This window comes from Mirounga leonina, unplaced genomic scaffold, assembly GCF_011800145.1.
Source record: "Mirounga leonina isolate KUSES-001 unplaced genomic scaffold, KU_Mleo_1.0 Mir_171, whole genome shotgun sequence".
Taxonomy (NCBI): Eukaryota; Metazoa; Chordata; class Mammalia; order Carnivora; family Phocidae; genus Mirounga; species Mirounga leonina.
The window spans coordinates 2,023,160-2,038,526 of record NW_023270436.1 but is presented as its reverse complement, the minus strand read 5'-3'; the positions used below and the strand labels follow the sequence as shown (position 1 = coordinate 2,038,526).

Here is a 15,367-nt window from a genome sequence, read left to right as displayed (position 1 = left end):
ATCCAGGCTTCTGTGGTTTCGGCCTCCTGCCGACCTGGGCAACTGTGACAAGGTGGGTGGAGGTCAGTAACGTACCCTCCAGAGCAGGAAACACAAGCCAGCCAGTCTGCGGCTCAGTCCCATTCGGGGTAACTTACGGCAGCGGGCGACCCAGGACGCTCCAGCGACTCTCCGCGCAGGGCAGGGCAGGGCGGGCCTCGCCCCACAGCTTTTACAGAGCGAGGGGCCTGGCGGTGAGGTCACACGCTAGTTATCTCGAGGGGCAACACCTGTGCCCCGGAGGGAGCCCCAGGTGGAGGCTGTGGACGGAGTCAGTGTTACGCCCCCTTAAAGCAAAAGACCTGTATTGCCCCCAACGGCTTTCCTCCCACAATCCGTGCTCTTTCGGAGCTCCCCCCGACCCCCGTGGCGCTAACTGGTCAGCTCCTAGCCCTCGTCAGTGACCCTGTGGGCAAAATCTCCTGGAAAGGCTTCCTGTGCCTGGATGCTAGGACGCCGTCCTCCGTTGCCCCCTCTGCCCCGCTGTGACTTCTTCTCTGTGCCGCCCGATTCCACGCTGGAGCGCCTCTAGGGTCTCCCCGCTTTTTGCTCGACCCCCTTGGTGATTCCGTTCGGTCCCACGGCTCTTTTCTATGGACGTGTTTCCCGGCCTGACCTACTTTTATCCCCCTTCTCCACCCAGGAGCCCCAACTTAAATCAATTTCATTGAGTTATAATTTACATATCAGCAAATCCAATTGCATGAGTTTTGACAAATGCATACACTCCTGTGTCTCCGCCTCCATCAGATTTAGAAAAATACCTATTCTCTCCTTCCCACAGGTTCCTTCTTTCTCCTCTGCAAACAGTCCTTCCTCCCACCTTGTCCCCAAGCAACCAATGATCTGCCTTCCACCTACTCTGGAATTTCATGAAAATGAGATCCCATAGCGTGTGTTCCTTTGTGTCTGGTGTCTTCTGCCGGGACAGACCGTGTTTCGAAGACTCATGCATGTGACTGTGTGTATTTGCCAAGCTGCGTTCCTCTGCCTGGTTGCATTTCATGTTTAGTCGTCAAGGGATGGATATTTGGGGTGTTTTGCCTTTGGGCCTATTGTAACAAACTGTAAGAAATTTTGCTGGAGCCTTGACGTGGACACGTATTGTTATTTCTCTTGGGTACGTGCGTAGACACGGAGCTGCTCGATCCTAAGCTGATGGCGGTTTCCGCGGTGCGCGTTCCCCTGCCTCTGCCCTGCAAGGCCCGTGAGTCCCAGCTGCTCGTGGCTTCCCCAACGTCTGATGGTGTCGCTCTTTCTCATTTTAATAGAATTTTATGTTAGTTTTGTTAAGATTTTATTTATTTGACACAGAGAGAGAGAGACTGTGAGAGAGGGAACACAAGCAGGGGGAGTGGCAGAGGGAGAAGCAGAATCCCCGCGGAGCAGGGAGCCCGATGCGGGGCTCGATCCCAGGACCCTGAGATCACGACCTGAGCCAAAGGCAGACTGAGCCACCCAGGTGCCCCTTTAATAGAATTTTAAAATTCTAGCTAAAATTAACCCAAATAAGATGACCTCACAGAGCCACCGCAGTGGGTGTATAAGAACATTCTGTTCGGGTTATTATTTGCATGGCCCTGCTGACTAATGATACTGAGCATCTTTTTGTGTGCATCCTGGCCATTTTTACATCTCTTATAAAAAAGCTGTCCAAATCTTTTGCATATTTTTTTTAAAAATTGGTCTTATTGAATGGTAAAATGTCTTTATATATTCTAAATCCAGATCTTTTGTCAGATATACATACTATGAACGTTGCCCCCCAGTTTCTGGCTTGCTGTTTTGTTCTCTTAAGTATCATTCAAAGAGAAAACATTCTCAAATTTTTTTTAAAGATTTTTTTTATTCACTTGAGAGGGAGAGAAAGAGCGAGAGCACAAGAGCAGGGCAGAGGGAGAAGCAGGCTCCCGGCTGAGCAGGGACTCGATCCCAGGACCCTGAGATCATGACCTGAGCTAAAGGCAGATGCTTAACTGACTGAGCCACCCAGGTGCCCCAAGACATTTTTAAATTTGATGAAATCCAATTATCAGGGTTTTTTTTTTTTTCCTTACAGTTTTTGCTTTTTGTGTCTTACTGTGTAAGACATCTCTCTGGCCAAAATTTTCCATTTTCTTCTAGAAGCTTTAGGGTTTCAACCTTTTCACTTAGACCTATGATCTGTTTGAATTTTTGTGTGCCATGTGAGATAAGTGTCAGTTTTCCCCCATAAATAATTAGCTCTTTCTGCAACATTTCCAGAAAACCCCACATTTCTTACCCCTACTGAACTACCTTGGCCCCTTTGCTTTAAATGAACGTGCCACGTATGTATGCATCTACTTCTGGATTCTCTAGTTTGTTCCAGTGACTTAAATGTCCACATCTTACACTAAAACAACACTGTCTTGATAACTGTGGCCTTACAATTCTCAAAATCAGGCAACTGGGAGTCTTTCGACTTTGTTCATCTTTTTCAAAACCGTCTTGGCGATCGTAGATCATTTGCATTTCCGCATCATTTTTTAAATCAGCTCATCAATTTCTAGCAAAAGCCTGTTGGGATGTTGACCGGCATCTCACTGAATCAAGAGATCTACTTGGGGGAAAATCGGAAATTTAACAATATTACATCTTCTAAACCACAAACATATTCTGTATCTCTGTTTAAGAGCCCTTTTATTTCTAAGCAATGTTTTATAAATTTCAGCATACAGGTTTTGCTCATATTTTGTTAAACTTATCCCTAAGTATGTTGTGGTTTTGATACTAATATAACTAATTACCTATATTTTTATTTGATTATTATACCATTTATATTTGTATTTTAGTGCTCGCTTCAGCAGCACATATACTAAAATGTATTTGTATTTTAATTTCTGTTCTGTTCCCTGCTAGTTTGTAGAAATACCCATGATTTGTGTAGGTTGACCTTGTAGCCTGTCACCTTGCCAAATCCACTTCTTAGTCCCAACAGCATTTTGTCGCTGGCTTAGCATTTTCCAAATACAAAATCACGTCATCTGCAAAGACTGTTTCACGCCTTCCTTTCCGAAGCGTATGACTTCTCTTTCCTCATTGGGCTGGTGTTTTAGGATCGGTGTGTGCGATGTTGAACACAATTGGTCAAGTGGATGTCCTTGGCTCGGTTGGATGGAAGGAGGGATACAGTCAGTCTTTCACCATTAGGTATGGTGCTGGCTGCTAATCCTATCAGGTTGAGATAAATCCCTTTCTTTTCCTAGTTTCCTGAACAGGGATCGAATTTTATCCAGTGCTTTCGCTGCATCGAAAGACAGCTTTTGTCTTCTCTTGGTCAAGCGTGTTGATGTTTTCTCAGAAAGTTCAGGCAGCCTTCGTTCCTGGAATGAGCTCCAGCTGGCCACAGTGGAGGTCATCCATTTTATATGTTGCTGGATTTAATCTGCTAATATTTCATTAAGGATTTTTTAAAAATTCACGGTGCTCTTGGTCTGTGGATTTCTTGTAATGTCTTTGTCTAGTTTTGCTGCGGACACTGCTGGCTTCGGGAGTTGGGGCAGTTTTCTTCTCTCTAGAAGTGTATACAGTTGGCATCATGTACTGCGCGAGTGTTCAGTAGTATTCACCAAAACTAAGCCCTCATTATTGCTGCGGGTTTGCCCGCATTTGGGTCTGCCTCCATATTTTGGGAAATTTGTAAATATTTTCAAAAGAATTAGAGAAACATTAGTCCTGGCTACCTTTGCTATTTTTGGGGGGCGGGGGGGAATTGTCATTTTTTTTTGTTTTACCGTGGTAAAGTTTCTGTAAGAAAACGTACCATTTCAACCATCTTTAAACATTGGGTGGCATAAAGGGCATTCACGTTGTCATGTGCACTGTAATTTCTTACATCAGTATTTCTTCAACTGGAATTTATTTTTTCGTAAGACTTTCCGTTTGATCTAGCATTTTTTTTTTACATTAGTTCGTCACTTTATCCATCTTGCCTAACCGAAACTCTGCGCGCCCTGACCTTCCGCCCCGGCCGCGTGGGTTTGGCTGGTTCAGATCGCACGCAGGCACGCGGTCACGCGCGGCACCTGGACCGTAAAGGGGCCAGCGCGAAATAGGACAAATACGGTTCGATTCGTCCCCCGGGCCCCGGCCGTCGGTCTGTGAGTGCTCCTCAGGCCCGAGGAACATCGGTCCCGTCTGCCAGAGCGGGCTGCCACCAGCTGTCACCGGCAGCACGAGGGTGACGGCAGTTGGTGACCAACTCCCGAGTGCTGGTCACCGCCACTACGGAGAAACAGGGAAAGGCAGGGCCATCGAGTTTCCTGGTGCACACGGGAGAAAGGAATCCCGAGAGGCCGCTCTGGTCAGAAGTGTTTCAAACCAAGATACAGAAGAAACGGCATTGTATAAAATAACAAATTTTATTTCTATAAAATGACGCTAACCATACACATGCACGCACGCACACAGTACTGAGCCACACACCGACGAAGTTCCTTTTAATAAATGTACCACACACTAATATATTACAATTTACAAGAGAGTTTTTGAAGACACAATGGGAAAAGCTTGGTCATTCATTTATAAACCTTCCATAAATTACAAAAGAAAGGCAGTCTGAAAAGTATGTATAAAGAGTAAAAACAATTTACAAGTGGACAAGAATTACAAAACAGTAAGCAATCCCATACGCCAGCCGGCAGCTCTGTGAGCCTCTTGTTCGAGGGCCCGTGGGGAGCCCGGGGTGGAGCCGTGTGGACGGACCGAGCTTAGGAGGGGGTGTGGGGGGGTGCCTCGTGGGGGCCGCTTCGTGCATGCGCGCCGCGGGCCGGCTGTGGGTGGCGTGGGACAAATAATGGAAGAGGCGATAGCCACACGCCACCAAAGGGGACGCTGGAAGCCAGGAGCGGTTCTCAGCTTTCTGGCGGGTTGGAGGAGCAGTAACTTCTCCAAACAAAGTGACTTTCTCACTCTTTTTTTTTTTTTTGAATGATCTGAGTAAGTAAACATTTTCTGTGCGTTGCCCGGCTCGCTGTGGAAAGGCGAAAAGCCAGGGCGTCCAAATGCACGGCCCGCACAAGTGACTGCAGAGCGCTGTGTGGGGGGTGAGGAGCACTGAATGCACGACACGTACAAAGTTACACGTAGTTTTTATTGGACAGTACAGACCGTTGTGCGTAAGGCAGAACATCAAGGCGGTTAAACTAGGAACTTCAAGACCAGAGTTAAAGAGACTGATGCGTCATGAGGCAAGCATTTCGAGAAGGGGTCGAGTTGGAAACCATTGCTTTAAGGGCGGATGACAAATGCACAGAGGCTGGGACCCCAGGTGGGGAGCGAGCCCCTGGCCCCTGGGCGCTCGGGAGAGCCCGCCTCCCGTCAGGCCGCGGGCCAGAGCGGTTGGCACGGAGGCTGGGAGGGGGCACCAGCCGCTCTTTGTCCTCGCCGTTGGCTTAAAGTGGACGGCAGTGCAAAGAGCACTTCTCTCCTGGTGTCAGGGGAGAAGAGTGTGTTTTTAGGAAGTACTTGAGTCATTGAAAGCCCTAGTTTGGAATCAAAGAGAATGACATGGATTGGGGAGTCGTCCAGAAGCACATGGTCATTTCACTGCACCCAGCTTTTTCAGCAGTTTCTTGCCTTTGGAAAGCAGCCCCTTTTTCTTTTTCGAGGACATTTCCCTGCCTCTCCCAGGACTACCAGTACCCATAGATGACGGAGGTGACCCCGAATGGAGATGGGCTGTGGGGGATGGCGCTCTCCTTGCTGTACCTGAACCCTCGGGAGGAACCTAGTAGGTACAGTGCGACAGTTTATTGAGTGCGTGAGCGCCAACAACATCCATCCGCTGGTAACACCGCACGGCCCCGTCCCCCGCCAGGAAAGGTAAGGGCTGGCTCGTGTCTTCCTTGGGGGTTAAAGGATGCCACGAGCGCGCGCGCCCCCCCACCCCCACCCCACAGCGGCCCTACGAGGGGGGGGGTCTAGCCATCCACGTTTGGTCTGCGGTTTCTTTGTCTTCAGGGGAGGGGGAGGCCATTGCTTTGGCCAAACAAGGCCAGGTAATCATTTGCTTTGTAAATTAAGAGCCAAAGCGGAGGGGTGGGGGCGGGGTGGGGAGCAGAAGTCACTTTAAATTAGGTTACGGTGAAACTGGCCGAGTGCCGTCAGTAATCTTAAAAGCAAAGGTTCTTAAAGGGGACTTGTGGGTCTGAAAGCGACTGGGGTAGAGGAAGTGCTGATCTCGCCGCGTGCATTCCTGGGGAAGTTAGTACCCTAGAGCGATGGCATACACCGGTTGAAAGAAAAAAAAACTAAAATGAACCTCAATCGCAATCAAAGGAAGCTTAAAGGCCCCTACTGCGTGCTTTCCTCCCTGCCCGGGGGGCTGGACGTGAATTTCTGCCAGCAGAGCGGCACATGGTTCCTCGGCCTACGGGCTCCCCGGCGGCTCGGACGCGCGCCTGAGGGCCCAGCACCCTGTCCTGCACCCCCCACCTCTCCACGCAAAGCCCTGCCTCACTCGAGTGTTCGGGAGCCAGCAGGCGCAGGAGAGGAGCCAAGGGCTTCGAGCTGGCTTGGATTCAGAATCAAGGTCTAGTTCCAATGGAAGACACCTAGTAAAGCATCCCAAGTACAGCTGAAGGTACCGTCCGCTCCGTCTAACGCCATCGCTGCAGCTGCATGGCTCCTCACACCTACTATGCATTGGTGCCCCCACGGTGGGCCTGGCCGCGAAGGCCGGCGCCCCGGACGCGGGCTTGTGCTTTGAGGAGGGAGCCTGCGCTCTCTGGAGACAGAGGCGCGGACCTGGACCTGACAGACCGCTCACCGGTCGGGGTCAAGGCCGCAGGGGGCCTGTCAGAGCCAACCCTGCATCGCCCCCTGCTCGCTACTCATCTGCTCGACCTCCTGTGTTTTTAGAGGAAGATTTCCTAGAGTAAACATAGTGGTTCAGGTTGTGCTTTTTTCCAAGAGTGGTTAACAATGCAATATGCAGCTTTAGTGACGAGGAGACCCTGCAACGCTCTCTACGTAAACAAACAAGTAGCCTCTTAAGAAATATGTTCCCAATGTTGGCCTTCGAAATATTCTCTATGTAGATAGTAGGAAATGAGGAGTAAAGATGACGATTTGACTACAAAGTCAGTTGCTTCACAACTGAGACCGAGTAATAGCCTACTATTTCAGGCCCAGTGGTGTTTTGAGACATATTTCTTTTCGTTTTTGGTTTTGTTTTTAACGCCCACAGCGAAGCCTTGCGTCGCCCGCACTAGTCCGCTAGGGCCGCGGACAGGGCTATGTGTACGGGTATCTTCAGGTGCTCACTTACGTGAAGGCTACAGTGCCTGATTAAGGTGTGAAATGAACACTCTTCTTCTGTTTCCAAGCAGATGAGCAAAGAAATAAAAATATATATATATAAAAATATAATATATAAAAACTGGCAGTGATGAAATAAAATAAAAATGAGACACTAAACATGAATGTCATCCACTAGTTAATTATGCTGGAGGAGGTCTCTGGTCTTTGCTAAGAGGACTGAAATCCTAGCAGGGCAAACGAACGAAGGACTAGCCATCCCCTTCACTCTCACCCCAGCTGGAATGTGCGTCTACCGGGCAGGATGGGGACTCCCTTTGTGAGGAAAGGCGGATGGGTTAGAATCGAGAGGGGCAGGTTTTGTGAAATAAATAAGCAAAAGTGAGAATGCTTAGGCACAAGCCCCAGGGAAGGGCAGAGAGAAAAATTCAGGGCATGGGCTTTTCGGCCCAAGATGCAAACCTATCCACGCGAGGGCTGTGTGAGAGCGAGCGTGGCCGGGGGGGGGGGGGGGGGCGGGGGGGGGGGGGCGGGGGGGCGGGGGGCGTCTGCTTACCCGTTTTGCCTTGGAGCGCGTTGGCGCGTCTCGGGGGTAGTGGCCAGGTGCATCAGAGAGATAGACTTCCACGTCATCAGGCACTTCTTCCAGGAAGTTTGAAGGTACAAGGCCTTTCTGCCCGTTCAGTTCCCCCTAAAAACACAGCAGAATGAGTTACTCGATTTTCCCAAAACCTCCTTCTTGCTCTCACCACAGGAGCAGAGCTCTGGGGAGGGCTGCCTGCCGGGTCTGTTCTGGTTCAAACGTGGGAGAACTCAGAGGGACTCCAGTGTCTCCAAACTACCCTGATCCGGACAGTGACCGTGGGACGCGTTCGAGGGGCAGAGTCCCGTCCCCGAGGTCTGCACCTGGCCTGTCTGGGGTGGAGCTGAGGAAGGTCTGTTCTGGCCAGTGGGCTCAGGCAGCTCCCAGGAACCAGTCCTCGGGACCACCCCATGTAGTGGCCGTTGACCCCCTGGCTGACCTCAGCATCCCTGGGGGGCTTTTAAAGACACCACTTGAGCAGATGCACCGATCCAGACAGACTGACCCCCTCCCGAGGCCAACATGTGGTCCAGCGTGCAGGCCAGGTGCAGAGCTATGCATCCGTCTCGTGCACAACCACATTCTCACCATAAAAATGCAAACAATGTGGGGGACATGAAAGTGTCCGTTGACACCTCCCCAGAGAGGATACTGCTTCAGGTCTGTCTGTTCCCTTCCAGAACTTTCTCTCACATCTCTACGCAGGTACATAGTTAAGGTCACCGTCCACAGGACATTTGGACCGAGCGGGTCACGGCCACCATGTCACTTCCTCCCCACCGCCCCCAATGCCCACCTGCCCCATCAGTGCAAGTCCCAGACTGGCTGGCCCCAGACTACATGGGAGTCTGTTGTTCTGTTTTCAAGTCCAAGAAATAACAGCATGAGATGCGCAGCCTACTCCCTGATTAGAAACTGCCGCCAAGGACAGCACCACCAGGGTGAAGAGTGAACCTACGGGATGGATGGAAGAATGTTCGCAAGCTACCTATCTAAGAAGGGGTCGTGTCCAGAACACATCGAGAGCTCAACACAAGAACCTGATTAAACAATGGGCAAAGGATCTGTATCGCTATTTCTCCCCCAAAAAGACACACAGACGGCCAACAAGTACATGGAAAGATGGTCAACATGAATTAACGAACATCTTAGGGAAATGTAAACCAGAATCACCAGATACCACCTCACATCTGTTAGGACGTCTACCACAGAACACAAACAAACAAACAAAAATTTAAAAAAACCACAGACAAAATATTGCTGAAAATAGGGAGGAATTGGAGCCTTGTGCACCTGCTGGGGGGGATGAGAAGTGGGGCGCTGCTGAGGGCAAAACGATCCAGTGGCTCCTCAAAAAGTTAAACCCAGAGTTACCATCCGACCCAGCAATTTCACTCCTGGGTCGAAACCCAAAAGACTTGGAAGCAGGGTCCAAGGGACCTGTTTGCACACCATGTTCATCACTGTGTTACTCGCAGGGGCCAAGTGTCCATTGATGGGCAAACAGGTAACTAAACCATGTGCACCCAGCGTGGAGTTATTTTCGGCCTCCCAAGGAAGGAGAGGGTGACCCGCGCTACGATGCTGCGCTCAGTGAGGTAAGGCAGGCGTGAGAAAAGTCCGTGTGTGTGAGGCCCGGAGAGCAGGTGGATTCATGGGGACGGAGAGGAGATGGGGGGCCAGGGACGCGAGGGGTAAAGGGTGACTGGTGTTTACTGGGGATGGAGTTTCAGGGTGGCAAGCGGGGAGGAGTCCTGGAGGCAGACGGTGGCGACTTCACGACAACGTGAATGTATCACCACCGCACTGTGCACGTAGAAATGATGAAGAATGTGTATTTCATCACAATTAAAAATAAAAACTGATTTAAAAAAAGAGGCAGCCCCAGGTACCTCCCACCTCTTCCCAGCAAGAATCCCCTCTGAGCCCAATACGCACGCGCCGGATCTGGCCACCCGTCCTCTCTTCGACCCGGGAGTCCCCGTCCCCGTTCTCCTTCCTCGCCCTCCTCTAGGAGCCAAGGTCTCTCTCTCAGTGTCCCTTAGAGACTTCTGTAGGACATCTTTGCGGCTTCCTGTACACATTTCTCCCACATCGAGGGTCACAAATCACGTCTACACCAGCCACTCCACTGTCTCCGAGCCCAGATGTCAGCCAGATCCTCCTCCCCACCAGCCACGCCGGCCCCTTCAGGGGAGCGCCACGTGGAGTTGTTGCTCGGGTCTGGGGACCGGGTTCTATGAAAGCGCACGGCCTCATCCTCACATCCCCGTGGGCACGCAGACCCAGACAGTCCCGCGCCCGCGGACATCCAGACGGGCCCCTGCTCGGGGCTCACCGAGGAGCTCGGGGATGGACCTGCCTCTTCCCCTCGTCCTCCCGGGCCTCTCGCGCCATCCTGTGAACGCCACGTCAGAAGCGCACAGGACCCCCTCACGTTGCCCCCTCCGCCGCACACTGCATCAGACGCGGCCACTAGAATCTTCCAGGATCAACGGCACGGACCCCTCTCCATCATGGAGAAGCTCAGATGTCCTGTTCACACCCTCAAGCTCAGCATTTTCCAAAGCACATCTTTCTCTCAACTGCGTTCTCGTGCCCGTGTTCCCAAGGGCAGCCATCACCTGAGGCAGAATGTGGGCGTCTTCCTGGACAACACGCTCACCCCAACAACCCGCGCTCTGGGAGCTACTGACGCTGCCTTCTGTCCACCCCCCTCGGCCACTTGCACCGGCCTGCAGCCCGTGCCCTGGCCTCGGGGGCCCCCACCTCCCTCGCCCGCCCCCTCTCCAGCCCTCGACAGGACAGAAAGCCTGACGTCTGCCCGCTCGCAGACCCTTCACAGTCTCTTCTGGAAAGAGACGGGGGCAGAGTGTGAGCATCCTCACTGACACGGATCTGCAGTGATCACGAGCCTGGATCCCCGCGTGCCTAAGGCTGTGAACTCATCTGACTCAAAGAGAAACCTGCCTTTCAGGACTTGATGGATTCCCAGCTGTTCTGATTAAAGAAAGGGGGGTGATGGGGGAGGTGGGACCCCCGGCACAAGATGGTGGCCCTGTCCCCCAGCCCCCCCTGGGGCGGGCACCCCGCAGGCCTGCCAGCTGGCTCCTTCACAGCCCTGTGGGCTCAGGCCCGGGAGGGCGGCACTCAGGGGGGCCACCAGGGTGGGAGCACGACGAGAAGCCCCTCGGCATTCTCTCTTTTCCTCAGGAAATGTCGGGAGGGTAAAGGACGGAGGCTGCCCCCGGGGCCACTGAGCCGGGAGCCTGGTCCCCGCTGCCAATGGCCGTCAGCTCCAAGGAAGGTCAGGGAGGAGTTCTACACCCTGTTGGTGTGGATTAATTAGTAACTTTGCCTATTTGTATTCCTTTCTTCTCCCGTATAAAAACGTATACGTTACAAATAAACAGAGAGTTAAACTGGTACCTATTTGGATGGAAGACAATTTTAGATGGAAGAATGGGAATACATGTGCTTTGTTTGCAGCTTATGGACACGGAAGTGCCCCCCTCAGAGCAGGAGGGATGGAGATGCTCACGGCCCCTCTTTCTGTATCAGACGAGCCCCAGTGACAGGGACCTTTCCGAAAGCCATAGGAAGCTTACACATAATTGTAGGGGCAAGAACACGCAAGCGGAAATAGACGTGCAAAATGAATGAAATGGTGCTTTTTGATCTTTCAAAAACTTACATAATAAAATCCGTCTTCATCGATCTCACCGAAAACGGTAATGATGTCTCCGGTGCAGAACGTCAGCTCTGCCTGTGGAGACAGAACGGCAAGTTAGTAACACCTTCGGCACGGAGTAGTCGGTTTTCCTTAGAAAGTTCTTCACGCTTGCTCTAACGATTTCTTTCTTCTCATTATTCCGGCGTTGACATGCTCTCCCAAACAGGGAGGAAGGGTAGGAGGCCAACAGGTGCCTCCGTGCACGGCGCCTCAGGGACTCAGGAGGACGAACAGCTCAGGCTGCAGTCCGCCGCCCTGCAAAGCGCCCCGCACGCTGCTCCCACCAGAGCTCAGTGTGAAGTGTCTGCCTTCGGCTCAGGTCATGATCCCGGGGTCCTGGATCGAGCCCCACATCGGGCTCCCTGCTCCATGTGGAGCCTGCTTCTCCCTCTCCCTTTGCTGCTCCCCCTGCTTGTGTGCTCACTCTCGCTCTCAAATAAATAAATAAATAAAATCTTTAAAAAATATAAAATAGAACTGGTCAAAGAGTTAACTTGAAAAACCCAGAACTTCAGGGAAAAATCCTCTGCGGTGTAAGGACCGTTAGATAACTATCCTTTCACTGAGTGCAAAAAACCTTTACTCAATTATTCATTCTCTACAAAGTGTCCGTGCCATGCCAGGCACCAGCCTAGAGACGGGCACATGGACTCTAGTGGAGGGTGCAAACCCAAGACAAAATAACACGTGGGTTAATCTCTGAACGTGAAGACGAGGGAAGGAAGCTGAACTCTCAGGCTACCAGGGGTCCCCTGTGAATCGGGTCCATGCAGAAATGCTTGCAGAGCGCACACTCTGAATCTGAACCACGAGCTGGGAGCACGTGGGGCACAAGGAAAACCGTGGGTGACAGATTCGGACACAGCTGTCGTCTGAGAAAGCAGGTCCGCGGGCTGAAAACCGAGCCTCTCAGCTCTGGAGGCGACTCCCTTCCCGCCTCCCGGGGCGTCGAGGGCCACGCCGGCCCAGGCCATGTGTGCGGAGGACATGGGGCCTCCCCCTCAGCTTCTGCGTGTGTGGGGGTCAGGGGGGCCTTACAGTTCTGCTTTCGCTCGGGGCTGTTATTTCTCTCTTCCAGGCGACACTACGGGGCTGTCACCGAGGCAGAAGATCGCAGACTGCTCCGCCCGTGGCGTCCCATACGGGGAGCCCGGGCCACGGCGACGGGGCCTGTCAGCTGCTGCGTGCCTTCCCTGTCTCCTCCCACCCAGCTCCCTCACGCCATTTACTGCATGTACCGACCCTTCCAGATCCCACGGCCCCCAAGCCTCCGTGCGGGGAGAGGCCCAGGCACCGGCCGTGAGCCGCAGCGGAACGGCACCTGGCGCGTACCTCCACGTCGATGTTAGGTGAGCTTTCTCGTGGGTCGTAATCGTACAGGGCCACCACCCTCCGCGTCGCCCCTGGGTGCCTGCTGCTTCTTCTGCTTCTCTCTGTTTACATCGCAAGGAGAAGAAGAAAGCCATCAGTTGGTTATTCCGAAAGGAGTGGCACCCCCTCTCCCTTGTCCCCAGGGGAGCAGGGCACACGCGGCCAGCGGGACCCGACGACCGCTCTCTCCAGGGCCTCATGCTCGGGGTGCGAGCACCAGCGAAGCCTCCGGCTGTGGGGCCGGGCGCCCTGAGCTGCATGTTCTCGTATGTTTGCTCTGGCCCAGTACCCCCTCTTACAGCAGCGAGGACGCTTCCCTTCCCCGATGTGTCCGTCCAACGGGGAGGCTAACATGAAGCAGGGGATCCTCCAGAATCAAAGCTCTCAGTGGCTCTGGGCAGCACAGGATGGTGCGTTTCTCCCAGAGGACCTGGCGTTGGTGCTTTTCTTCCAAACACAGCTGCTCGGTGCCTAGAACTGGTTTTTGGGATTCATACAAAGGAAAACCATTGAAGGCAAGTGTTTAGAAAGCAACTGACGTCGGTCATGTGCCCTTCCGGGGCGTCCCGCAGGTGCAGGGCCGGCCGCGTGCGAAGTTCCAGACATGGGCCACGCCTTGGGTCCTGCTCCAGGGTCGCCGCTATAATTTAGAAAGCGCGAGGGTGCCTTTGCTGGGCCTGTGCATGTGTGTTTCCTTGAAACAGAGCACGGGCTTCCTGCAGGGGTGCATCCAGTCCTTCTGGGCGTTGTTAATTTTCTAGGGGAGGTGCAAGTACACATCCCTGCAGGTGGTAAGAAGAGCCCAGAGATGCATTCTGTCCGGCGCCCGCTTCCGACCGTGTTGGCAAGCTCACGTGGTCACATAAGCCCTGCAGTCGTCAAGGTAGAGGACGGTTCCCTCAGCCCCCAATCGCCCTCCCGTGTCTTTGTGGTCACCCCCAGCCCAGGTAAGCCCTGGTCTGTTTTCTGTCCCCATACTTCCACCTTTTCTGGAATATCCTGTAAATGGAGTCATGCAGGTTTTAGAAACTGGCTTCATTCACCGGGACAATGCACCTGAGCTCCCTCCGTGTGACCCCGTGTGTCCACAGTGCTACTCTCATTGGTGAGGAGCGTCCCCCTGTCCGAAGCATCGGTGACTCAGTCCACCTTCCAGGGGATCAGTGACGCGCCGTGCAGCCGCCGCAAGTGCCCAAGCAGCTGTGTGAGCGCACAGAAGCTCCATTCCCCCGGGCGGGGACCCAGGAGGCGGCCGCCGGCCGGCACCATGTGTCCAGCTGGAGACGGACCACCCCGTTGGGCACAGCGGTCGTGGCACGTGGGTTCGCCTCCAGCCCTGAGGGGGCGTCCTGGCTTCTCATCGCACTCTAACCGGCCCTCCGTGGGTCCCGTATGCGTCCCTCCCCCTGCTCGTTCGCCATCCACGAGTCCTCTGTGGCAAAGGATCTCTTGGGTCTTTTGCCCACGGGACACTGGTGGTTTGCTTTCCTGTCGTCGAGTTGTTGAGCGCGGTGTGTTCTCAGTACGGTTCCCCGTTCGGCCGGGTCCCTTGCAGATACTTGCTGCAGCCTGGGGCCTCGCTCTTCTTTCTCTTCATGCTGTGTTTCTCGATTTTGGAAACTACTCGATTTTAGTGAAGTCTGACATCAGTCTCTTCTGTGTCATGGTTTTAGTGTCACGTCAAAGAAATTGTGGCTTCCTCACCATGAAATTCTTCTCCTAGAAGTTTCCTGGTCTGGTTTTATACTTAAGACCGTGTTCAATTTTAAGTTCATTTTTTGAGTTTCAGGAGTGTGGCCCGAGCTTCATTTTTCTTTGCCCAATTCCACCACCCATTACGGAAAGACTATCCTTTCCCCATTGAACTGCCCCCTCCCTGGGTTGAAACTCTGTGGACGGTGCAAGCGTTGGTCCGTTTCTGGATTCCCCCTGTTGCACGGATCACGGTGCCTCTGTGGCCTCCCACACCACCTGGTCTCCATCGGCTCCCCTGTGTGCCAGTCGTAAAACCTGCTTGCACGAGTCTTCCACTGTGCTTTTAAAAAATCGTTCGAGCAACTGTAGTCCCTTTGCCTTTTCGTACACGTTTGATTTAGCGCATTGAATCTACACGGATCCCTGCACAGATGTGGACCAGGGGTGCGTCCCATGCACACAGACTTGGATCAGGGGGGTGCGTCCCATGCACACAGATGTAGACGGGGGGGTACATCCCATGCGCACGGACATGGACCGGGGGTGCGTCCCATGCACATGGACGTGGACGGGGGAGGGGTGAGTCCCATGAGCATGGACGTGGACAGGGGGAGGAGTGAGTCCCATGCGCACGGACGTGGACCAGGGGTGCGTCCCATGCGCAC

The 15,367-nt window shown here is 53.1% G+C and overlaps 1 protein-coding gene across 1 annotated transcript in view; it reads right to left on the bottom strand.

Annotated features, from left to right (window-relative positions):
• Positions 1-4,955: 4,955 nt before the first annotated feature.
• Positions 4,956-15,367, bottom strand: part of RIMBP2 (RIMS binding protein 2) — a 226,319-nt gene continuing 215,907 nt past the window's right edge. The window contains exons 19-22 of the mRNA XM_035016812.1: positions 12,969-13,069; positions 11,598-11,669; positions 7,877-8,011; positions 4,956-5,788 (exon numbers count right to left, since the gene is read on the bottom strand). Of these exons, the coding sequence (XP_034872703.1) occupies positions 5,600-5,788; positions 7,877-8,011; positions 11,598-11,669; positions 12,969-13,069 (497 nt within the window). The 3' untranslated portion in view covers positions 4,956-5,599. The remainder of the gene's footprint in view (positions 5,789-7,876; positions 8,012-11,597; positions 11,670-12,968; positions 13,070-15,367) is intronic.